General features: G+C 56.9%; 1 protein-coding gene across 1 annotated transcript in view; it reads right to left on the bottom strand.

Annotated features, from left to right (window-relative positions):
• OBSCN (obscurin, cytoskeletal calmodulin and titin-interacting RhoGEF) overlaps window positions 1-24975 on the bottom strand; it is a 156118-nt gene that overhangs the window by 74823 nt on the left and 56320 nt on the right. Inside the window, exons 16-44 of the mRNA XM_082455093.1 lie at window positions 24688-24954; window positions 24257-24526; window positions 23041-23307; window positions 22470-22736; window positions 22152-22264; window positions 21884-22037; window positions 21538-21699; window positions 21336-21440; window positions 20302-20568; window positions 19793-20062; window positions 19405-19671; window positions 19048-19314; window positions 18674-18940; window positions 17325-17597; window positions 16339-16605; window positions 15864-16130; window positions 14042-14314; window positions 13337-13606; window positions 12101-12367; window positions 11724-11987; window positions 11134-11397; window positions 10550-10813; window positions 7600-7863; window positions 6210-6473; window positions 2710-2973; window positions 2133-2396; window positions 1543-1806; window positions 960-1223; window positions 141-404 (exon numbers count right to left, since the gene is read on the bottom strand). Coding sequence (XP_082311219.1) covers window positions 141-404; window positions 960-1223; window positions 1543-1806; window positions 2133-2396; window positions 2710-2973; window positions 6210-6473; window positions 7600-7863; window positions 10550-10813; window positions 11134-11397; window positions 11724-11987; window positions 12101-12367; window positions 13337-13606; window positions 14042-14314; window positions 15864-16130; window positions 16339-16605; window positions 17325-17597; window positions 18674-18940; window positions 19048-19314; window positions 19405-19671; window positions 19793-20062; window positions 20302-20568; window positions 21336-21440; window positions 21538-21699; window positions 21884-22037; window positions 22152-22264; window positions 22470-22736; window positions 23041-23307; window positions 24257-24526; window positions 24688-24954 — 7200 coding nt within the window. The remainder of the gene's footprint in view (window positions 1-140; window positions 405-959; window positions 1224-1542; window positions 1807-2132; window positions 2397-2709; window positions 2974-6209; window positions 6474-7599; window positions 7864-10549; window positions 10814-11133; window positions 11398-11723; window positions 11988-12100; window positions 12368-13336; window positions 13607-14041; window positions 14315-15863; window positions 16131-16338; window positions 16606-17324; window positions 17598-18673; window positions 18941-19047; window positions 19315-19404; window positions 19672-19792; window positions 20063-20301; window positions 20569-21335; window positions 21441-21537; window positions 21700-21883; window positions 22038-22151; window positions 22265-22469; window positions 22737-23040; window positions 23308-24256; window positions 24527-24687; window positions 24955-24975) is intronic.

The raw sequence follows: 24975 nt of genomic DNA on the forward strand, positions 1-24975 counted from the left end.
GGGACCATGACAGGGACAACAAAAGAATTATGGGAGGACAGGAACAGGATAGTGAGACAGCAGAGTAGAAAAGGAAACTGAGAGCAGAGAGGTGATGCAGCCACCAAATGCCAGTCCACGTGGTCACATGTGGTCTTTACCCCTGACGGTGAGCGTGGCTGATGTCCTCTCCTGCCCGCACACACACGAGTACTCCCCAGCATCCTCCACGGTCAGGCCACGGATCTCCAGCTCACACACGGCTCCGTCCTGCCTCAGGCTCACTCTGTCCCCGGCTCTGAGGGTCTCAGGCCCCTTCCTCCACTCCACAGGGGCTGCCTTGTTCAGCTCGCAGTGCAGTGTGGCCATGGCCCCTTCTGTGGCCTCCTCCTTCCTCAGACCCTTTGTGAACTTGGTGGGAAGGGCTGGGAAAGTCAGAAAGACACAAACACTATAATGCTCTCTAAAGGCACAGATTAGACAGGACATGGACTTCACAGAGAAGACACAAAACACAACTGGACACGGGCAATGTGCTGGGTGTGCCAAGCACACGCTGTGGACTGGGGCTTCCCTCAGCCCAGTCTGTTCAATGTGTGGCTGTGACACCTTCCGCAGACTCCTCAGGCCGCATGTTTGTACGAATCTGCTGGGCAAGGCTGGAGAGGGTTGGACAGTGTGGGGAACATCAGATTCTCTGGAGATTATTGGGGGACAGCACATGCCTGGATGGAGTAAAAGCCACAGACACTAACAGGAAACAGGACAGAATGTGCAGTGACACGAGGGGTGGAAAGTAGCTCAGAGGCTGGTTGCTCGTAGTTCACACAATAAACCAGAAGGAGGAAGGAATTCCGTGGAGTTATGGGAAGAGGGTGGCACTGAAACGAGGAGGGTAGGGGGGATAAGTGCAGGGGGATGCCATAAATTCAATAATTGGACACCAAAACACAGCTCTGCTTCGCCACATGGGTCTTTACCCGTGACAATGAGTGTGGATGAGGTTTTCTCCAGACCACACACACACGAGTACTCCCCGGCATCTGCCACAACTAGGTCACGGATCTCCAGCTCACACACGGTCCCGTCCTGTCTCAGGCTCACTCTGTCCCCGGCTCTGAGGGTCTCGGGCCCCTTCCTCCACTCCACAGGGGCTGCCTTGCTCAGCTCGCAGTGCAGCGTGGCCGTGGTCCCTTCTGTGGCCTCCTTGCTACTCAATCTTCTTATGAACTCAGTAGGCAGAGCTGAGGACGATCAGACAGACACAGACATCAGAGTCGTGGGAGAACTTCAAAGGCAGCACATGACAGGACAGAGGAAAAGACACAGACTCCTACAGGGTAATAGGACAGAACCTGCAGTGACATGAGGGGTGGAAAGTAGTTTAGATGCTGGTTTCTCGTTGTTCACACAACAGCCCAGAATGAGGAAGGAATTCCGTGGAGTTATGGGAAGAGGGTGGCACTGAGATGAGGAAGGTAGGTGGGATGAGTGCAGGGGGATGCCATGAAATCAATAATTAGACACCAAAACACAGCTCTGCTTGGCCACATGGGTCTTTACCTCTGACAGTGAGCGTGGCTGAGGTTTTCTCCTGACCACACACACACGAGTACTCCCCGGCATCTGCCACAACCAGGCCATGGATCTCCAGCTCACACACGGCTCCGTCCTGCCTCAGGCTCACTCTGTCTCCAGCTCTGAGGGTCTCAGGCCCCTTCCTCCACTCCACAGGGGCTGCCTTGCTCAGTTCACAGCGTAGCGTGGCCGTGGCCCCTTCCACGGCCTCTTCCTTCCTCAGACCCTTTGTGAACTTGGCAGGCAGGCCTGGAGATGGTCAGAAACACATGAACACTATCACGCTCTCTGAACATGCAGAAGAAACAGGACGTGGATAGTTCATAGAAGATACAAAACCCAACTGGACACTGACCACCTGCTGGGTGTGCCCAGTACACACAGTGGACTGTGACATTTAAAGGTCCAACCTGTACATGTGCCACACAGCAGACAGGGACCATGACAGGGACAACAAAAGAATTATGGAAGGACAGGAACAGGATAGTGAGACAGCAGAGTAGAAAAGGAAACTGAGAGCAGAGAGGTGATGCAGCCACCAAATGCCAGTCCACGTGGTCACATGTGGTCTTTACCCCTGACGGTGAGCGTGGCTGATGTCCTCTCCTGCCCGCACACACACGAGTACTCCCCGGCATCCTCCATGGTCAGGCCACGGATCTCCAGCTCACACACGGCTCCGTCCTGCCTCAGGCTCACTCTGTCCCCGGCTCTGAGGGTCTCAGGCCCCTTCCTCCACTCCACAGGGGCTTCCTTGCTCAGCTCACAGTGCAGCGTGGCCGTGGTCCCTTCTGTGGCCTCCTTGCTTCTCAGTCTTCCTATGAACTCAGCAGGTAGGGCTGGGCAGGGTCAGACGAACACAGAACATCAGAGTCTCAGGAGAACTTTGGAGACATGACAGGACAGAGGAAAAAACAGACTCCAACAGGATAACAGGACAGAACCTGCAGTGACATGAGGGGTGGGAAGTAGCTCAGGGCTGGTTTCTCATGGTTCACACAACAGCCCAGGAAGGAGGAAGGAATTCCATGGAGTTATAAGAAGAGGGTGACACTGAGACAAGGCGGGTGGATGGGATGAGTGCAGGCGGAAACCAGGAAGTCAATAATTAGACACCAAAACACAGCTCTGCTTGGCCACATAGGTCTTTACCCTTGACGGTGAGCACGGCTGAGGTTTTCTCCTGCCCACACACGCATGAGTACTCCCCGGCATCTGCCACAACCAGGCCACGGATCTCCAGCTCACACACGGCTCCGTCCTGCCTCAGCCTCACTCTGTCCCCGGCTCTGAGGGTCTCGGGCCCCTTCCTCCACTCCACAGGGGCTTCCTTGCTCAGCTCACAGCGCAGTGTGGCTGTGGCCCCTTCTGTGGCCTCCTTGGTCTTCAGATCTTGGATGAACCGAGCAGGCAGGGCTGCAGAGAGTTAGATGGACAGAAATCATCAACCCCTCAAAAGGACTGGGCATATGACCAGAACATTCAGGATGAGAACAGAAGCAGCCAGGGTGGAGGACATGTGAAGAGGCAGACCAACGCATATATGACAGTGTGATCATCTTGCATCTTGCCCAGTGAGGTGCAGGGTGGCAGGGGACTGGTCCCATCCAGGCCTCTTGTCTTCTCAGCGTGCATCTGTCCTACCTATACCCGTTCATACTGTCTAAGCGCTGACCTCGTCTGCACCCAGAGTACAAACCAGGCTCCTCCAGCTCACAACTCACACATGCAACAATGCAATGTACATCTCTCCTGGGAGAACCTCCAGAAGGCACCTTCCAGTCATGACATCAAGAGCCCCACTGACATCCCTCAGTTGTGCTCCCCACCCCAGGTAGAGTGTCGATTCAGCACTGCCCACATCTGGGCTCACTGCATGCCTTCCCTGCCCACACCAGGCCCCACCTCAACCACCTCGCACTTTCCTTTCCTCACTCCACTGGACTTGCACTCTCCTGGCTCAGATCTCCTAGACCATAATGGATTCTAGCTGTGGCCTTCTAACCACGCCCCAAGCCCTCCAACCTGCAGTCTTCTCCTCCATCCCAACTCCAGGAAGAGTGTGAGCTTCACAAGTTATAGCTGACCAGAGTCCACCCTGGTTACAACCTGTTGTGGGCTGAATCATGTCCCTCAGAAATCATATGTTGGAGCCCTAACCCCCAGGACCACAGAATGGAGATATATTGGGGGATGTGGTCTTTAAAGAGGTGACTGAGGAAAAAGGAAGTCACTGGGGTGGAACCTAACCCAACATGACTGGTGTCCTTGTAAGGAGAGGATATTAGGACACAGATACATACACAGAGGGATGACCATGTGAGGACATGGAGAGAAGATGGCCATCTACAAGCCAAGGAGAGAGGTCTCGAGGGAAACCAGCCCTGCCCACACCTTGATCTCAGACTTCCAACTCCTAGGACTGGGAGGAAAAAATTTTCTGATGTTTAAAGCCACTGTTATGTTGTTAAGCCATTCAGATTTTGGTACCAGGAGTGGGTCGCTACTGTAACAAATACCTAAAATTATGGAAGTGGCTTTGGAACTGGGTGATGGGTCACAACTGGAAGAGTTCTGAGGTGCATGTTAGATAAATCTAGATTGCATTGAAGAGATTATGGGTAGAAATATGGATGCTAAAGGTGCTTCTGGTGAGGTCTCAGATGGAAATGAGAAATGTGTTATTGGAAACTGGAAGAAAGGCAATCCTTTAATAAAGCAGCAAAGAATTTGGCTGAAACGTGTCCCAGAGTTTTGTGGAAGGTAGAACTTACAAGTGAACTTGGATATTTAGCTGAGGCGACTTGTAAGCCAAGCATTGAAGACACAGACTGATTGCTCCTTGTTGCTTATGGTAAAATGTGAGAGAAAACTGAGTTATGTCAAAGAACGAAGTATTTAAGCAAGGGGAAATCAAAAGTTGAGGATTTAGAAATTTTTCAGCCCACTGAAATTGCAAAAAAATGAGAATGCCTGTTCTAGAGAGAATACCAAGAGTGTGGCTGGAAAATCATTCAGTAAAGAGATTACGAGTGTGAGTCCTGGATCCAATCAGCCACCTCAGCAAAGCCAGGACTAGAGATGGAATTATCCAGGAAGGCTGTGTGGAAGGCTCTTGTCTGAAAGCTTGGACTCCTGTGAATTGTAAAGGAGACCAACAAGGTTTTTGAGAATTTTATATCGGCAGAAACACTGCCAGCCATGACTTAATCAGACACAGAAGGGACAAAATGATGGAAGCTGGGATTTCTATAGGATGGGTCAATACAGCTATCCAGCTGGGAACATGTGCTATCCTTCCAAGTTGGGAAGAATAACCCCAATGGCAATTCAGAGGTCAGCAGGGATGCCACTGCATCCATGGTCCCAGAGGGCCACGCCACCTCTGTCCAGGGCCAAGGGGGTGAGGTCACCACTCTGGTGGGCCCAGAAGACAGAGCATTGACCCAGAGGATCATTCTCCAGCCTTAAAATCTAACAGAATCTGTCCTACGAGATGCTGGGTTTCTGTGAAACCAGTGGCCTCTTTCTTCTTTCCTATTTCTCTCTTTTGCAATGGGAATATCTATCCCACGCTTGTTCCACTGAAGTATTTTGGAAACGTGTAACTTGTCTGATTTCACAGGTTCACAGCTGGAGAGGAATTTTGCCTCAGGATGAATCGTAACTCTAGTCTCACACATACTTGATTTAGATGACATTTAGATTAGATTTTGGACTTAGCTTGACACTGGAATGGGTTAAAACTTTTGGGTTTGGGGGATGGGGTAAATGTACTCTGCATGTGAAAAGAACACGCATTTTGGGGGACAAGATGACAGAGTATTATGGACTGAATCATGTCTCCCCTCAAATTCATATGTTGAAGTCTTAAACCCCAAGAACTCAGAATGTGAATTTATTTGGAAATAAGGTCTTTATAGAGGTAATTAAGGATAGAATGGGGTCACGGGCGGGGGGAGGTCACTAATTCAATCTGACTTATAAGTGTCCTTATAAGAAGAGGAGATTAGAACACAGGAACACACAGAGGATGCCCAGGTGAGGACAAAGGGAGAATACAGCTGTCTACAAGCCAAGCAGAGAAGCCTCAAAAGAAACCAACCCTGCAGGCACCCTTGATCTTGGACTTCCAGCCTCCAGGACTGTGAAACAATAAATGTGTGTTGTAAGTCACCTATATATGGTATTTGTTATACAGCCCAAGCTTTCTGAGACAGAGCTCTTCAGAGGCTCCACACAATCTCCAAGGTCAATCAAATGCTGTTACCACACACAGGAGGGCCTGGCCTGTCTGGCCACCTGCTCCCTGAGCCCCTCAATGCTGCACCTCAGTCTTCCTGTGCACATCCGTCACTAACATGAATGACCCCACCCCACACCTGAGGTCGAGAGCCCATGCGTACCCACAGCCCCAGCCACATGCCGGTGGCCCAGAGCAGCTCTCCTGGACCACGATGCCTCCCTGGGGGTGTCCTTGCACCACCCGCCCCTTGGGTCTGTACCCGCAGGGTCTAGACAGTGCTGGCCAGTGCGTTTTGTGAGACGGATCAGACAGACGGTGACTGTAACCCTGAGATGACAGTGACATTGGGAGAGCACAGAACAGGTGGCAGAGAGAAGTCATTCAGGTGGCCACATGCAGTCTTTACCCCTGATGGCCAGTGTGGCAGAAGTCCTCTCCTGTCCGCACACACACGAGTACTCCCCGGCGTCCGCCACAACCAGGCCATGTATCTGCAGCTCACACTCGGCCCCGTCCTGCTTCAGGCTCACTCTGTCCCCAGGTTTGAGGGTCTCGGGCCCCTTCCTCCACTCCACAGGGGCCGCCTTGCTCAGCTCACACCGCAGGGTGGCTGTAGCCCCTTCCATGGCTTCTTCATTCTTCAGACCCTTTGTGAACTTGGCAGGCAGGGCTGGTCAGAAAGACACACACACAGTCACACTCTGTGAGCACACACAAAAGGCAGGATGCGAACAACACAGAGGAAACACAAAACCCAAGCACACATGGGCCATGTGCTGGGTGTGCCGAGGACACACTGCGGTTGGTGGCTTCCCTCAGCCCAGCCCCTTCTGTGGACTCCGCAGGCCTAATACTTTGTATTAACCTAGGAGGCAGGGCTGAGAAGGGTCAGAATGACATGGAGACCGTCGGATTCTCTGGAGAAGTTTGGGGTCAGAACGTGACAGGATGGAGGAAAAGACACAAGACTCCAACAGCACAACAGCACAACAGGACAACAGGACAGGACCAGTGGTGACACGAGGGGTGGGAAGTGGCTTAACTGCTGGTTTCTTCTGGTTCATACAACAGCCCAGGAAGGCGGAAGGGATTCCACTGCCTTATGGAAAAAGGGTGGCACCGAGACAGGGAGAGAACGTGGAATGAATGCAGATGGATGCAATGAAGTCAATAACTGGACACCAAAACATGGCTCTGATTGATCACACGTGATCTTTACCCCTGACAGTGAGCACGGCCAAGGTCCTCTCCTGCCCACATACACACAAGTAATCCCCAGCATCCATCATAGCCAGGCCATGATCTCCAGCTCACACACGGCCCCACCCTGCCTCAGCCTCCCTCTATTTCCATCTCAGAGGGTCTCGGGTCCCTTCCTCCAATCCACAGGGGCCATCTTGCTCAGCTCACGGCACAGTATGTCCATGGTCTCTTCTGTGACCTCTTCATTCCTCAGACCCTTTGTGAACTTGGCAGGCAGGGCTGAGGAAAGCTAAGAAGTCACTGAGGACATCAGACTCTCTCAGGGGACCCTATGTCCAGGACACCACAAAAACCACACAAAGTGCAAGAGAGCACAGTATGAACAAGTGAACAAATGCACAGATGGTGATGGAGGCAAATGCCCCAGAGGGAACAGAGAACACAAAGCACTGGACGTGACATCTACTGGACAAGGAAACAGGGGCCATGAGACAGCTGGGGGAATCCAGTTGAAAAGACACAGAAAGCCACAGGATCCAACAGGGGAGTTGGTGACATGGAAACAAGTCTATTTGGCCTCACGTGGTCTTTACCCCTGACAGTGAGCGTGGCAGAGGTCCTCTCCTGCCCGCACACACACGAGTACTCCCCAGCATCCTCCACGGTCAGGCCATGGATCTCCAGCTCACACACGGCCCCGTCCTGCCTCAGGCTCACTCTGTCCCCGGCTCTGAGGGTCTCGGGCCCCTTCCTCCACTCCACGGGGGCCGTCTTGCTCAGCTCGCAGCGCAGTGTGGCCGTGGTCCCTTCTGTGGCCTCCTCCTTCCTCAGACCCTTTGTGAACTTGGTGGGCAGGGCTGGGCAGGGTCAGAGTGACACAGAAAACATCAGACTCTCTGGAGAATTTGGGGGGGATCAGGATGTGGACACTTGACAATAAAACACTCACACTTCGGAGCAAATAAGGAATAAAAGCTTGGACCCACAGACACATGGGTAGGTGGCAGTGCGTGGGGGCAGAGGACAAACTAGGCTGAGCCCATCTAGATACAAACCAGCAAGGAAATGGAATCCTCAGTGAGGACCTCATGACATGGACAGACACATAGAAATGGCCACAATGCCCACAGGATGGATGGAAAAGGACAGTAATCAGAAGGGATGTCCTCTCAGCATCTTCCATGGCCCATCCTGCCTCAGAGTGTATCTGATGCCAGATTCAAGGGCCCAGATCCCTTCCCCCACTCTACATGCCAGGCTGCCCAGCTTACACCACACCATGGCTGTGGCCCCCTCCAGGCCTCATTTCTTAGCAATTTTATGATCTTGAGGGATATAGCTGGGGACGGAGACACAAAGAGAGCTACCTAAACTTTCCCATGAGTTTGCACCAGCACTCGCCCCTAGTCAACTCCTGCTGCTGCTGGGGCCAGAGCCCCGGCATGACTGGGCCTGAACAGGACTGACAGAGCTAGGAACACCACAGCTAGAAGGGAAGCCGAAGTCACCCTCCTCCTGGCCTGTCGTCCTGGAGTAGGTGTCCTTGGGACATGCATACTCTTAAAAGCAGCTCTCTTGGGCTGCTTGCAGCTGGTCAACTTGGGTCCTCCGCTCCTCGGCCACTGGTGGTGCCTCGTGCAGTGCAAGTTGCTCTAGACTGTGAGATAGGCCTCCAGGCCCACATTCCCTGTGGTCTCCTGGTGGGTCTGAACAGTGTGAGTGCCCAGTGTCTCTGCGCTGGAGACGCTGCACTCCATTCATGAAGTTCAAGGTGGCATGGTGGCCTGGCCTCTCCCCAGAGATCTGAGTATCTGTGCACATGACGGCCCTGCCCAGCCTCCAGAATCCTCTTCACTGTCCACCTTGTCTTGTGAGCCTGGCCCAACAGGGCCCAGGATGTGAGGCCCCTGTGCACCTGCAGAGCTGTCCTTCCTTCTACGCTGAGATGCCCCCGTGCCCCTTCATCAATGCTGCTCACAGGACCCTCTCGGGACATGGTGGGTGGCCTCATCCTCTGTCCCATCTGCCAGCCCCGCAGGAAGTGACCAGGCCCTCACAAGGGGAGGCCCCTGAGGACCTGGACCCCCGGCACAGGGAGCTGACCTATCGCCAGGCCATGAGCCACACCACAGCCAAGCCCTGTCTTGAGTTCTCATCTCTGAGGGTCTCAGGCCCCTTCCACCACTGCATGGGGCTGCCTTGCTCAGCTCACAGCACAGCATGAATGTGGACACGGCCCCTCCTATGGCCTGCTCACGTTTCATAACTTTTGTGAATTAGCTGGTCAGGGCTGGGGAAGGTCAGACGGACACGTAGACTGATGGACTCTGGAGCTTGCAGACAAGGAATGGGCCACAGACAACCATGCTGCCCACACAAGCACCGGCTGGAAGGGGGGCCCTGAGGGGACACCAGGCAAAATGCCCACAGTGGGCTGCTCTGATGCAAGGGGACTCCCCCTACCCCGCTTCAAGGATATCCACCCAGCTGGCCGTCATCCACCCCACAAAGGAAGTGGCCCTATTGGCCCCTAAACCCATGGGCCAGCCCTCCTGCTCTAGTTGACTGTGCCCCACCCTCAAACTGTGACCTCTCATCCCGTGTCCCAGCCACAGGTCACCACGCCACGCCTGATGGACCCCCTTCTGTGGCAGTTGCCTAAAGCCAGCTTACCTGCCACAGATGCCAGACAGGGACCCCAACGTCAGCATGGGTGTCCACCTGCCCTTCCTGACTCTGGCTCTGCTCCTCAATGTAGCTCTTCCTGCCCCTCTTTCCTCTCCTTCCACAGTCAAGCACTGTCCACACCCACCTCACCTCCACCTCACCCTCCACATCCACCTCACCTCCACCTCACCCTCCACATCCACCTCACCTCCACCTCACCCTCCACATCCACCTCACCTCCACCTCACCTCCACCTAACCTCCACACCCACCTCACCTCCACACCCACCTCACCTCCACCTCACCCTCCACTTCAAACTCCACCTCACCTCCATACCCACCTCACCTCCACCTTACCCTCCACATCCACCTCACCTCCACCTCACTCTCCACTTCAAACTCCACCTCACCTCCACCTTATCCCTACAGCCAGCCTCACCTCTCCTAACCACCAGACGCTGGACAGCAGAACCTAGGACCTCCCATCACGGCTCTCCCATGGCCCAGCATGCATGTCCCAGCTTCCATCTCTTGGCACCCCGTTCGACATCCCACCCTCGAGGGCCACGCTTTGATCTACTTCCTAGCTTCTCTCTTGGCATGCCCCCTCAAGAGGACCATACTTCCACTCTTGTACTGTGTGGGTGCCCTCCTTCTCTCCCTCAGGCATGAGCCCCTGAGGGCAGGGAGGACCATATTCTCTGCTCTTTATCTGAGATGGGCCTCACAGAAGCAGGTGCTGGGAGACTCGTGCTGCAGGAATGCAGGAGATGCACACAGAAGCGAAAGACTGTACACAGACAGGGCAGAGCTCAAGGACGTGATCAAGCCCTCAGACACGAAGCCACTGCTCCACGTGGCCACACACAGTCTTTACCTCTGACAGTGAGCGTGGCTGATGTCCTCTCCTGCCCGCACACACACAAGTACTCCCCGGCATCTGCCACAACCAGGCCACGGATCTCCAGCTCACACACGGCTCCATCCTGCCTCAGGCTCACTCTGTCTCCAGCTCTGAGGGTCTCAGGCCCCTTCCTCCACTCCACAGGGGCTGCCTTGCTCAGCTCGCAGTGCAGTGTGGCCGTGGCCCCTTCCATGGCCTCCTTGCTTCTCAGTCTTCTTATGAACTCAGCAGGCAGAGCTAAGGATGATCAGACAGACACAGACATCAGAGTCATGGGAGAATTTCAAAGGAAGGACATGACAGGACAGAGGAAAGGACACAGACTCCTACAGGATAATAGGACAGAACCTGCAGTGACACAAGGGGTAGGAAATAGCTCAAATGCTCGTTTCTCATGGTTCACACAACAGCCCAGGAAGGAGGAAGGAATTCCATGGAGTTATAAGAAGAGGGTGGCACTGAGATGAGGAGGGTAGGTGGGATGAGTGCAGGGGGATGCCATTAAATCAGTAATTAGACACCAAAACACAGCTCTGCTTGGCCACATAGGTCTTTACCCTTGACGGTGAGCACGGCTGAGGTTTCCTCCTGACCACACACGCATGAGTACTCCCCGGCATCTGCCACAACCAGGCCACGGATCTCCAGCTCACACACGGCCCCGTCCTGCCTCAGGCTCAGTCTGTCCCCGGCTCTGAGGGTCTCGGGCCCCTTCCTCCACTCCACAGGGGCTGCCTTGCTCAGTTCACAGTGCAGCGTGGCCGTGGTCCCTTCCGTGGCCTCTTCCTTCCTCAGACCCTTTGTGAACTTGGCAGGCAGGCCTGGAGATGGTCAGAAACACACAAACACTATCACACTCTCTGAACACGCAGAAGAAACAGGACGTGGATAGTTCATAGAAGATACAAAACCTAACTGGACATGGACCACCTGCTGGGTGTGCCCAGTACACACTGTGGACTGTGACATTTAAAGGTCCAACCTGTACATGTGCCACACAGCAGACAGGGACCATGACAGGGACAACTAAAGAATTATGGAAGGACAGCAACAGGATAGTGAGACAGCAGAGTAGAAAAGGAAACTGAGAGCAGAGAGGTGATGCAGCCACCAAATGCCAGTCCACGTGGTCACATGTGGTCTTTACCCCTGACGGTGAGCGTGGCTGATGTCCTCTCCTGCCCGCACACACACGAGTACTCCCCAGCATCCTCCACGGTCAGGCCACGGATCTCCAGCTCACACACGGCTCCGTCCTGCCTCAGGCTCACTCTGTCTCCGGCTCTGAGGGTCTCAGGCCCCTTCCTCCACTCCACAGGGGCTACCTTGCTCAGCTCACAGCGCAGCGTGGCCGTGGTCCCTTCCGTGGCCTCCTTGCTTCTCAGTCTTCCTATGAACTCAGCAGGTAGGGCTGCAACAAGGTCCGATGGACACAAGACATCATCTTCATCTCCCCACAATGTTTGAAAGGGGCTGTATGGAACCGCATAGGGTCACATGGGCAGAGTGGGTAAGTATACGTACCCTGTACAGTGAGCCTGGCCGATGTCATCTGGTCCCCGAAGCAGCAGGAGTACTGCCCGCTGTCCTGAGGCTGCAGGTCCCGGATGAGCAGTTCCAGCATGGTACCCTCCTGCCGCAGGCTGTACTTGTCTCCAGGCTGCACAACCTCATCTCCATGACGCCACTCCACGGGCATGGCCACCGATGACAGCATGCAGTGTAGTGTGGCAGCACCACCCTCCAGCACCTCCACGTCCTTCAGCCCCTCTCGGAACTGCACTGGCTGAGCTGTGGACAGGCATGAGCTCAGCTCAGCCCTCACCCCGCTGCCTCCTACAGGGGTCTCCCCTGCGGTCAAGCATGGCTGAGAGCAGCAGCTGCAGGGTGCAGGCAGGCCCACCTCACTGTCTACACTGGGCGCTAGTGACGGTGACCTCAAGACCTCTGCCTCTCCAGGAGGGTGAGCCAAACAGCAGGAAACAGAGAAGGGTGGAGTGTTATGGGCTACATTGTGTCCCCCAAATTCATCTGTTGGAGCCCTAACCCTCAGGACCCAGAATGGGGCCGTATTTGGAGATGGGGGTCTTTAAAGAGAAGACTGAGGTAAAATTATGTCACTAGGGTGGGTCTTAATCCCACAGTATTGGTGTTCTTACAAGAAAAGGAGATTACGACACAGACACACACAGAGGGATGACTGTGAAGACACAGGGAGAAGACAGCTATCTACACGCCAAGAAGAAAGGCCTCAGGAGAAGCCAGGCCTGCCAACACCTTGATCTCAGACTTCTGGTCTCCAGAACTGGGAGACAATAAACCGGGAGACATGTTTTTTTATGCTACTCAGTCTGTGGTATTTGTTACCCGGACCCGAGCTGACTGAGACAGATGGAGATGAGCCAAGCCAGGAGAAGGGAGACACGGTGACGTCAGAACACAAAACAAAGTCAGGAATGAAGTAAAAAAGAGATTGCTGGTCAGAAGACCAAGAGAGGGTGAGGGATGCTATCAGGAGCATCAGAGACCCAGAGATGGGCAGTAGGGAGCAGAGCGAGATGGATGAACTGCTGGAAAGATACAGGTGGACAGAAGGAGCCTCAGAACAGCCCCCCCCCCCCACCCACACACACACATAGAGGGCAGAGATAGAGAGGGTCAGATAGAGTCCTGGAGTCCCCCTTGCCCCTAGCAAGACAAGAAACAGGGGTGCCCAGAGTGCGGCTGGAGGCTGCCCAGCAGCCCCCTCCAGGGGCTCACCATGGACCCTGACAATGGAGCTGCTCCAGGCACCCCCAGCCTCACACTTGTAGTGCCCACCGTCCTGAAGGGTGGTGTCAGTGATGACCAGTTGGGCTCGGCGGCCCTCATAGCTCAGACGGCACCGAGCCGACGGCCGCAGGGCCTTCCCATCCTTGGTCCAGCACACAGGGCTGTCTAAAGCAGCAGCAGTCTCACAGACCAGGGTCAGATCTTTCCCCTCCATGACTGTGGCATCTGTGAGCCCCTGGGAGAAAACACTTGGCTTCTCTGAAGACAGAGAGGGATGCATAAGACACTTGGGGGCTCCTGCAGGAAAAGCCCCAGGTCTCACTGCAGACCAGGCAACACTCCTGGTCAGTGCCCACCTGCCCCCCTCAGTCTGGGCTGCAGACAGGGCTGCTGGGGGAACAGGACAGGCTCTGTGTGGCTCCACACACCAGAGGGGTGGGCCCAGCCCCTACACTGACCTTGCGTTCACCTCTGCATACCATGTGCAACAACGCATCTTGAAATAACGCCACTCAGCCTCCCAAGCCCCGCTCCCTGGGATCCAAGGCCCCAGCCCATGGGAAGTCCATGGTGCCTTCTCTGTAAGCCCCAGGGCCTCACCCAGCGTGTGGCCAAGCCACTGTCTTGAGGTTGCATGCTTAGTCACACAGACTGGCCCCCACCACGGCACTGGGCACTGGGCATGCAGCCTACCTGTGACCTGCAAGGCAGCTGAGGTCCGCTGGTCGCCTGCCTCAAAATGGATGGTGCCTGAGTCCTTGAGGGCCAGCTGCCGCAGGGTAAGCACATGGTAGCCACCCGGCTGGACCTCGATCTCATTGAGTTCGTTGGCAGACAGCGGGGTTTTGTCCAAGAACCAGTGGACGGGCTTGTAGTCGGCAGGGGAGATACGGCAGCAGAAGGTGGCCGAGGAGCCCTCCTGCACCTCCAGGTCCTCCAGGTCCTCCGTGATGAGCACTTTCTGGCCTGCAGGGACACAAACGGGCATGTCAGGGACCCTCTGGCCGGCCGTCAAGGGAAACAGGGTGTTCCCCAAGACCTGGGGTGGGCGCACAGCAGGGATGGAGCAAATGACTCTAACGGGCTCCGAATGACAAAACATAAAACAGTAAGTGGGTCGGAGCTGAACTGTCCAAAAGTATTTGTTTTAGATCCACCAGTGAGCCCCAATCCACCTCTGGGGTCCTTCTGCAGAGCACACAAGGTGACCCACAGCAAGGCCCCTCCATCAAGCTGTGCTCCCTAACCTGTCTAGGCCAGTTATGCCTGTCACAGAAATCACTTAACGCAAGTAAATTTTGTATTACCGGAAGAAACGAGTGTGAAAAAAGACGCATGGCTATGATAACATTTAAATCGAATGCATTGGAGGCCTGATAACGTGAATCGCTAGAAAAAAATTTTTTTGCTGTTGTCTTAGGTATGGTGAAAGCTTAGGAAGAAGTCATACATATAGAGATAGACTGGCCTCCAGATTCCTTCTGTATTCACAGGTGTCTTGAAGCTATTGCACACCGGAAAGCATAGATGGCACATCATGAGGGCAATGTACACAAAAAGAGATAAGGAATTCTGATTCGTGAACTGATAACACAAAGAAAAGGCTCTGGCTGACACTATTAGACAGGTACAAGTCTGTGTGTTTTAAATTTTTTTAAAGACCATATGTTGTTATTATTGGACACTCTAACTTTTTTAAAGTATGAACATCTATTGGGTTGGCCAAAAAGTTCGTTCGGGTTTTTCATCACATCTTACTGAAAAACCTGAACGAACTTTTTGGCCAACCCAATACTTTATTAGATAGTGGTGCTTCTATTGCACTAACAAAATGTTTTCACTGAGCTCAGTGGATTCACTGTATTTCACTGAAAAAGAGAAAAAAGTCAAGAGTGAGGCTTCTTTGTTATTCTTTTGGGTTTTTTTCTGTGGAGAGACCCCAGGAAGGACCTCCAGCTGACTTCACCCTGGACACCGGCCCTGGGATCTGGAGGGCTGGGCTCAACCCTGCCCTGATGCCTACTTGTCCTACAACCCTGAACCAGCCAACAACCCCGAGTAAAGGCCCAGTTTCCCCATCTGTGAAGTGGGAGAATGATAACCCTCACCCTGCCTGCCAGGTGAAAACTGCTGCTCAAACCTGAAAACTTCCCCGAGCGAGTCTCCTTCCCCAGGAGCAGAGGCGGTACATCTGCATGTAAGTACGTGCAGAGCTCATGCAGGGGCACACGCTGGAAGGGCTCCAGAAACATTCATCCAGCAAATGAATGCACAAATAAATGAGGGCTGCCGACTCATTTATACAAGGCCCAGCTGGGAGGGCCAGAGACAAGACCACCCAGGACAACTCCCGTTGGAGAGGGGGAAACCAAGGCTGGGTTTGTCTAGGGCCAGGCAGAGCTCTGATCTCTGCCCATCTTCAAGTCTACTTTAAACAAAGCTTACAGCTGAGCACACCATGGGCCTTGAAATACAGTGTGCAAATGAAAGCAACAGCACGGTGACTGGGCCTAACCTTTCACCAGGAGCCGAGCCTGGGACTGGGCCTGGCCGATGTCACAGGTGTACGTGTCACTGTCTGCCTTCTCCAGGGCGCTGATGGTGAGCCGCAAGGTCAGGCCCTCCTGGCTGGGAGCATGCTTCTCCGAGGCTTGCAGCTCTGTGAGGCCCTTGCGCCAGGTCACTGAGGCCGCGGGGCGCTCCGTCTTGCAGGCGAACACAGCTGTGCCCTTCTCCTCCACCTGCAGGTCAGCCAGCTCCTCCGTGAACTGGTTTGGCTTTTCTGGGGGAGAATGGATGGGAGGGAGAGGCCTGTGCAGCCCCCACGTAGGCCCTCAGGACAGAAAATCACTCCCATCACAGGTGGTTCTCCTGGCCCATCCACAGAACCTCAGGGACCTGAGCGAGTCCCTTCCCTGCTGGGCGCCCCTCCGTTCCTGCCTGGGAAGAGAAGCCACAGGGGCTGTCCCAGGGTCTCTCATGGGGGTTACCTTCCACTCGGAGGCTGGCTGTGCTTTTGGAAGACTCCGTCTCACACGTGTACTCGCCAGAATCTTTGAGTGAGGCTGCGTGGATGACCAGCATGGCTCGAGTGCCTTCGACCAGAAGCTCATACTTCTTACTCTTGCGAATGGCTTTCCCGTCCTTCAGCCAGCACACTGGGGTCCCCTCCCGTGACAGCTCACACCTCAGCACCACATCCTCACCCAGCACGGCCCGCTGGTCTTCCAGTGGCTTCACAATGTCAACTGGCCTCTCTGAAAAGAACAGAGATGGTGGCCCAAGAGGCATGGCCACAGCTCTACCCACGGCCACAGCCCTAGCCATGCCTGGGGTGAGGGCAGGGCAGGCATTCAGGAATCTTCAGGTTCTGAAGGCTGAGACCACAGAACCTACAGCTCCAAAACTTCCGACTCTGGAACCTCAGACCCAGGGGCCTCAGAGCCCTGGAATACCAGGGAATGACCCCGGGAGGGAGAAATATTAGACCACAGAATCTTATGTTCTCAGCACTGTTCAGAGTCCTGTGACTCAAAGCATGGCCATGGGCCAGCGCTGACTGTGGGCTGAGCTTCACCCACTGGCACCAAGTACTCATGCTGGAAGTAGGAGCTCAGAAATGCCAATGGCAATTTCACTGGCTTCATGAGTCATGCACCCTGGGAGCTACCACAGCAGTCGAATCACGGACTGAAGATCAGAAACCCTGCTCCTGCCCAAAGGCTCCAGAACCTCATTCTAGAAAGTAAGCCCCCTGGATGACCAGAACCCCCCAGTACTCTGACAGATGCCTCCAGGTGCCAACCAGGGGCTGGGGAGACAGTCCCCAGATGCACCCCCTTCCAGCTTCCAAGCCCAAGGCCCCTGCTCCAGGCTGCCTCGGGAGGGCCCAGGCTCAGCAGCTCCCAAACCAGCCCCTGGAGACAGACCCCCGACCTGTCCCAGCCAGTCAGTTCCCACTGCCACCATCACCCACCTCTGATGATGAGCGAGGCCTTGGAGGTGAGGTCCCGCACAGAGAAGACCACGTCCCCAGCGTCACTTGGCAGAGCATCTCGGACAGCCAGCATATACTTGCGGCCCTGGCGTGTGGCCCGGAAGCGGCCAGAGCTGCCCACCGTTTTCCCACCAACCATCCATACAGCAACATCGCCAGTGTTCTCATGGGACAGGACGCACTCAAAGCTGCAGCTCTCGCCCTCCATCACCTCCACTGTCTTCAGCCTCTTGGTGATGCCCACGTGCAGGTCTGTGGGCCAGAGGAGACAGCCGTCATTCCAGCCAGGCCCACGGAAGCCTGCCCCTTGAGACAGGCACCGTCAAGCCTGTAGCAGCCCCGGCCCACACCCCAGGAGGGGCAAGACCAGCCAGAGAACCTGCATACCCACCCTCCCCAACCCCACTCCCAGAGGGCCTGCTGCCCCTCTCAGCAAATGTCCTCTTGGCCTCCAGCTGTCCACACCTTGGTGTTTGGATGGCTGATAGCTATGCGTTATGACCAGGGCGGCCGCCTTCACATTTGCTATGGAACAATGTGGAGAGAATAAGCGCCACACACAGCTGTCACCAGCTTATATGCTCCAGAAGAAGAACAGGCACCCAAAATGAAGAGGCAATCCAGCTCTAGGACAAACTCACCACACCGCCCTCCCTTTCCTGTCCCATTCCTGTCTCATCAAACACTGGCCAGACCGTCAGGGACCAGCCACGGGATCACAGGGCAGCAGGCCTGCCACGCACACAAGAGACAGCAGGACTATGGGGGTGGAGCCAGGACAGTGGTGCATACAGGACGTCACGCATTCACCCTATAGTTGGGGAACCAGGCCCAGATTGGGAGGAGCATGTGAAAAGCATGTGGCCTGCCCACAGCCACCTTCACCAGGCTGTGCCATGGCCTGGGAGCCCTACTGGGGCACCCCCTGCCTGACATCTTGGGCTCTCCCACTCGCCCACTCCAGGAGGCTCTCCTGACCGCTCCTCTGTGGCCCCCGTGCCTGCCCATATACATCCCCTGGTGCAGAGTGAATGTTTCCAGCCTCTGTAGAATCCTTTACACCTCGGGACTCTATCAAGCAGGGCCAGTCTAGTCTCCCAAGCTTTGCTCTGTTGCCCATCATCCCTGGCCTGCCTGCCTGCACCTGGGCCTCCTATGACCCTGTCAAGCCCGCTCCTTCAGGAGCCTGCCCTGACCTCTCCAGGCTCAGCAGAGCAGCCCCTGGTCTCGGAGAGTGGGTGGGCCCCCCAGGCGGAGGCACCCCCATGCCCAGAGCCACGCCCCCCCGTGCCGTGGCCCCGCCATCTAGAGCCAGCTGCAGCACGCACCGTGCACGGTGACATGGGCACGGGTCTCATCAGTGCCCACGTCGCAGGTGTACAGGCCAGCATCGTCCCTGCTCAGATTGTGCACCACGAGTCCACGAGTGCCCGCTGTGTACAGGAAGTCATACTTGTCACTGGGGCCCAACTCCATGCCGTCCTTTCGCCACACCACACGAGCCTGGTGGTCAGAGACCTCGCACCGCAAGGTCAGCGTGCCCCACTCCTCCACGGACACGTCGTCCAACGCCTTCAGGAACACCACCGGCTTCCCTGCAGGGAAGGTGTGGGCGACTGAGGGGACGAGCTGCCACCTCTGGCCCTCGGGGTGCCAGGTGCACATCCCAGGGGTCCCCAGAGACCCCACAAGGACACCTCACCTTTGACCTCCAGGCGGGCCGAGGCCATAACCTTGGGCGAGGAGGCGCATACAGTGCCCGTGTCAGCCCGTTGGACCTGCTTCAGCACCAGCGTGTGGCGGCGGCCCTCATGGGTAATCTTGTGGAGGCTGTCGTTGCACAGTGGCGTCCCATTGAGCGACCACTCCACCTCCTCGTCCTCGTGGGACAGCTCGCAGGAGAAGCAGGCACAGCCCTCCTCCGTGACCTCCAAGTCCTGCAGCGGCTGCGTCACCGTCACCTCCCGCACTGCCGGGAGCACACCAGGCAGCTCAGCATGGGCGCCATCACCGCCTCCCCTGAGACCCTCTGGTGGCCCCGTGCCCCCTCGCTCTGTACCTTCCACAGTAACCTCAGCGCTGCTCTGGGCACTGCCGGCCTGGCACCGGTAGACACCAGCATCCGCGGGCGTGAGCCGCAGGATGCGCAGCTCTGCCATGTGGCCCTCCAGCCCCATCTTGAACTTGTCAGAGGGCACCAGGGGTGTCTCCTCCTTGTACCACTGCACGGTCTTGGGGGGTGGCTTGAAGTCACAGGACAGGACTACCGACTGCAGCTCACGCCCCACCTTGGGCTCTAGTGGCCGCGTGAGCACCATGGGAATGTCTGTGGCGGAAGGAAAGAGGGAAGCACTGCGTAAAGTGGGCCAGACCACAAGGCCATAACACCTGCCCCTGCCCTGCCTCCTCTCCATCCTCGGCCAACCCGCCAGGCAGCGCACTTTCACCTGAGACGACCAGGCAGGCGGTGGAGCGTGATTTGCCGATGGTGAAGTGCACCGGCCCCGTCATGGTGGAGCAGGTACGCCGCAGCGTCAGCCGGTGCACTGTGCCCTCCTGTTCCATGCCCACGTCAGCCCCTGCCTGCAGCACCGTCTCCCCCAGGAGCCACTTAGGCGGCCGCACCGAGGGGATGGAGGTCTCACACTCGAACCAGGCAGGGGCGGGCTCCATCACCGTCACATCCTGCAGGCCCCGCACGATAGTGATGGATTGCTCTGTGGGCGAGCGGCCAGTCACTGGGGCAGTCCCGAGGGAGGATCACCAGCCACCCCTCCTGCGGGGTTGGTGTTACTTCCTGGGAACAAACCCTCTCAGGCATGCTCACTTCCTCCCTGGGGTGACCCAATGCGCCCAGTCAGGTCCTTCTCAGACCTGGCCACCTCTAAGTGCCACAGGCTGTAACACCTCCCCTGGGGGAAAAAAGGAACAGCTGCCCACCCAGCCCTGCCCGAACCTTCCACAAAGAATTGGGCACTGGTCTTAACATCGCCAGCATCACAGGTATAAGTGTCCTCGTCCTCAGGCTGGACGGCGTTGATGACCAGCTGGCGGTAGAGGCCGTCACTGACCATCTCATACTTGGCCCCGGGCTGCAGTTCCACGCTGCCCTTGAACCACCGCACCTGGGCACTGGCCCTCGACATCTGGCACTCGAGCACACCGCGGTGCTTCTCCATCGCGATCTTGTCCCGCAGCGGGCGTAGGATGGATACTGGCAGCTCTGTGGGTACACCCAGCAGGGTCAGGGCAGGTGCACACCCAGGGCTGGGTGCTCTGGCTGTGCATCTCCCAAGCAGCCGGACTGGGACGTCATGCTCAGGCTGCGTTTGGCCTATGCCGGCCCGCCCACCAGTGCCAGCAGATAGCTAGGCTGAGTGTTGCCCTCGGGCTAGTCTGGGACTTGCTGCTCGCACCTGACCACAAGGACAGTGGGCACACACCCACACTTGCTATCATCCAGTGGGCCTCATCATGTACATGCCTGCCCCGCTCCCCCACCCCCCCGTCCTCTCGCCACACAGCCTCACCCTCATCCGGCACACCCCCGAATCCCTTGCACCCTGCCCTCACCTCATGCATCCAAACGCCCCACACCCCTGCCCCCTACCTGTTTCTAGACCCTTTCTCCCTCATGCCCCGCAGCCACTTTGACTGCCATCAAGGCCACCAGGTAAAGCCTTGTGTGCTTACTTCCCGCCAGGGCTTCACACCTTTTCTCTCCAGCACTTGCTGCAGTCCCAGGAAGGAGAATTCATTGGTACCTCCATTTTAAACAAAGAAGGAGACCCCAAGGCTGCCTCCCCTAGACCACTTTCTTCTTGCCAAGGAGGGAATACCCGCTTTCCCTCCTCCTCGATCACTGCTGTCCTCATTCCAGGAGGGACCCCAGGACAGGGACAGCTGGCCTTTCGGCCCTGTAAGACTCAGTACATGTGACTGTTCACACACACGCTGTCCAGCCCATGCCCTGCCCTAAGCCGCCATTACCTTTTACTCGGAGCTGGGCTCGTGATTCTGCACATTGTGCTACAAATTTGATTTCCCCTGCATCTTCCACCAGGACCCTCCGATAGATGAGAGTGTATGTCCTTCCTGGGAACAAAGGCCACTCAGCACTAAAGGGAGGGGTGGCCGGGGGGCGGGAAGGAGGAGGAGCCCTGCTGAAGCCCACCCACTGTCCTCGTCTCACCTTCCTGGCGGATCCGCACATTGTCACTGGGCCGAAGCTTGCTGCCCTCCCGGAACCACTGGGCAGGCACCTCATCGTGGGAGACCTCGCAGGAGAAGGTGGCACCCTCCCTCTCCATCACTTCCACATCCTCCAGAGGCCTCACGATCTGGACATTTCGGCCTGGGGCAAGAAGCAGTCCCTGCTACATCCTGACACGCAGAGCTATCTGACCGCTACCCCCGACCCCAGCTTGCTGAGGGAGTGCAGGATGGGTGGGACAAGAGCAGAGCCAGAGGGCCAAGCACTTGCTGGGTGACGCAGTGGGGGGCCAGGAGGTTCCTGCACCCACCCGCCCAGCCCTCACCTTGCACCGTCAGGGAGGCCGAGCTCTGAGCATCGTGGGCGTCACACACATACACGCCCTGGTCCCCACGCTCACATCGGTAAATGATGAGACTCCTGCAGGCCCCCTGGGCCACCATGCCCACTGTCTTGCTCACCTGCAGCTGCACACCATCCTGTGGAGGAATGAGGCCCGGTCAAGTGCTGGAACTGCCCAGCAGGGTGGTCCCACTCCCGCCCACCCATGGTGAGAGGTAAGAGGGGGCAGAGGAGTCCAAGTTCCCAGGCACCTTCAACCAGCGCACATCCACATTGGGGCGTGAGAGCTCACAGTCCAGGACCACCTTGTCCTTTTCCGTGGCCACCACATCCTGCAGAGGGCGGCTGAACTTCACAGGCAGCTCTGGGAAGACAGGAGGGGAGTGGTGAGAAGCAGGGCCTCTGGGCGGGGACAGGGCCTGAGCTGGCTGGAATCACTCAGCTGGTTAAAGGAATGAGCCTCCCTCCTCCAGGATTCCATATCCCTGCCCATAGCTGCCTCCCTGGGCCACCCTGGGGACAGGGGCAGGTGCTCTGGAGTGAGTCCCGCCCCACCTATGTCCACCTACCAGTGACCACCAGCCGCGCAGATGTGTGCACGCCCTCCGCCCTGAAGGAAACCAGGCCACTGTCCTGCCTCTGCAGCCCAGACAGCGTGAGGGTATGGGTGGGGCCGTGCACCACCAGCTGGCACGTGGGTCCCGGCTGGAGCCGAAGGCCATCTCGAGTCCAGCTGCCCTCCACATCAGCATGGGACAGCTCTACTTCCATTGTGGCTGTGCCCTGCTCCTGCGCCTCCACTGTCTGCAGGCCCCGCACAAGCCGGACCTGGCGCACTATGGGACAAACAAGGGGAAGGGTGAGCAACTGCAGCAAGACCCTGGCCCTCGGTCCAGCCCCCATCACTTCCCCAGGGAGCCTCAAGGTGCTCTGGAAAGGGAGGTCTGCCCCTCCAGGTGGATGCCTGCTCCCTCCTTTACTCCCTTCTCCACCTCTCCGGCCCCTGCAAGTGGAGGTCCGCCCCTTCCTCTCTCTTTCCCTTTTCCCCCTTTTCCAGGGCCCTGCCCCCAGGGGGAGATTCCCTCCCCTCCCCCACTCCTCGATGCCCAACCCCCAGGCCAAGCCCCCTAAGCTGCTCACTTTCCACAGTCAGCTTGGCCTGCGTCTTATCATCCGCTGTCTCGCAGCCATAGAAACCACGGTCAGCGAAACCCACACTGCGGAGAACCAAGCGGTGACTTGAGCCCTCGGCGTGGATCTCCACATTCTCGCCTGTCACCAGGGCTGCGGCGTTGCGTGTCCACTTGACCTCCGGCCATGGCCGCGTCAGCTCCACCTCCATGGTCACCGAGCTCCGCTCCTCCACAGTCTGTGGCTCCAGCTTTTTTTTGAACAACACTGGGGCCTCTGGAGTCACAGGAGAGGGAGGTCATTACAGCCACTGCCACTCTCAGGAGAGCAAGGCAGAGGGACCCTGCCCCAACCCCCAGCCAGCAGAGCTGCCCTCCACCACATTCCGACTCCAAGCTAGGCAAGGCCTTGGCCATACTCAGGGCCCAGCTGCACACATGCACAGGCACTATTTTATGGAAGGAAACCACACCTCAGGGGGGGCTTCTCCTTTCCCAGTCCCCCTCCCACCTCCTGCTCCCCTGCTCTGAACAACTCCTGCCATCCTCCACCAGAACCTGGAACTCCTAAGTGTGGCCAGTGACCAGGAGCATCAGGACACAGGGAGCCATTGAGACAGGCAGACTCTGAGCTCCCAGACCGGCTGCACCACAGTCTCTGCTTTAACTAGGCCCTGGATGCGTCACATTAAGGAAGAGAAACGCTAGAGTGAATCTCCCAGTCTCGGGCTGTGCCATGATCTCCCCAGAAGTGCATCTGCCCGCATTACTCCCTTACTCAAGAACCTGAGATGGCTTGGCTCCCACTTACCCTCAGGTAACGTTCTGGCCCTCCCCCATGCAATCTGGCTTCAGCGAGCAAAGCACACCCCCATCATCTGCATCTGCTTGCACTGGCTGCCAACTCCAGTCTCTCCCACCTTGCCATCCTTTGGGCTCAGCAAGGATCGTCTCCTCTAGGAAGACTCCCTGGAGTGTCTGAGCCTCCACCCACTCCCCGACCAGGTGTGCACTACAGGAGTTTACCATCTCCCTTTTAGAGCAGGTGCCTGGCCCCTCGGTCCGACCCTACTCTTCTCTCTGCAGCTGACAAACCCTGTGTCCTCTGAAGTCAGCCAGATGAGCTGGATACAGACCAGCACCAGGATGCTACCTTGGGACCAGCCCATTAGGAGACGCCTGCTGCGAGGAGCCGGTGCACCCTTCCTGCTGCCCCACACACGCACCTCGGACCCGGAGGGCAGCCACGGTCTTGATGCCCTCAGCCTCCGCGGTGATCTGGCCAACATCCTCCAGGGCCAGGCCCAAGATAGTCAGGCTGTAGCTGGCACCCTTCTGCGATATGAGAAACTTCTCGCTGGACTGTAGCTTGACGTCATCCCGGAACCACGTCACCGCCACGTCGCTGGGAGTCACCATGCACTGGAAGGTGGCCTCGCAGCCCTCCTCCGCGACCACCGCGCTCAGCCCAGACGTGAACTTGACCACGCGAGGGACTGCGGATAAGAGCTCCACTTGAGAGGCGGGCAGGAGGGGCAGGGGCCCCCACCTAGCAGACGCCGCGGAACGACACCTCTTTGGGAAGCAGCCCCGGAATGCTCCGCCAAGCCACCCACCCACCTGGGCGGCCCAGCCCCTGCGCCCGGCATCCGCATACCGCTCACGGTGAGCATGGCGCTGGTGTGGTCATCGCGGCTCTCACACACGTACTCCCCCGCATCCTCTGCCCGCAGGCCCGACACAGTGAGCGAGCGCTGAAGCCCCGCAGCCGCCATCTGGAAGCGTTTGCCGGCCCGGAGTTGCGTGCTCCCGCGGCGCCACACCACCTGGGCCTGCGCCGGGCTCAGCTCGCAGACCAGCTTCACTGTGCCACCCAACTCCCCGCTCACGGGCTCCAGGGGACGGCAGAACTTGGCAGCCACCTCTGGGGGAGGGGAGGGGAGGG

This window comes from Balaenoptera physalus (assembly GCF_965194825.1).
Source record: "Balaenoptera physalus genome assembly, chromosome: 3".
NCBI classification, from domain to species: domain Eukaryota; kingdom Metazoa; phylum Chordata; class Mammalia; order Artiodactyla; family Balaenopteridae; genus Balaenoptera; species Balaenoptera physalus.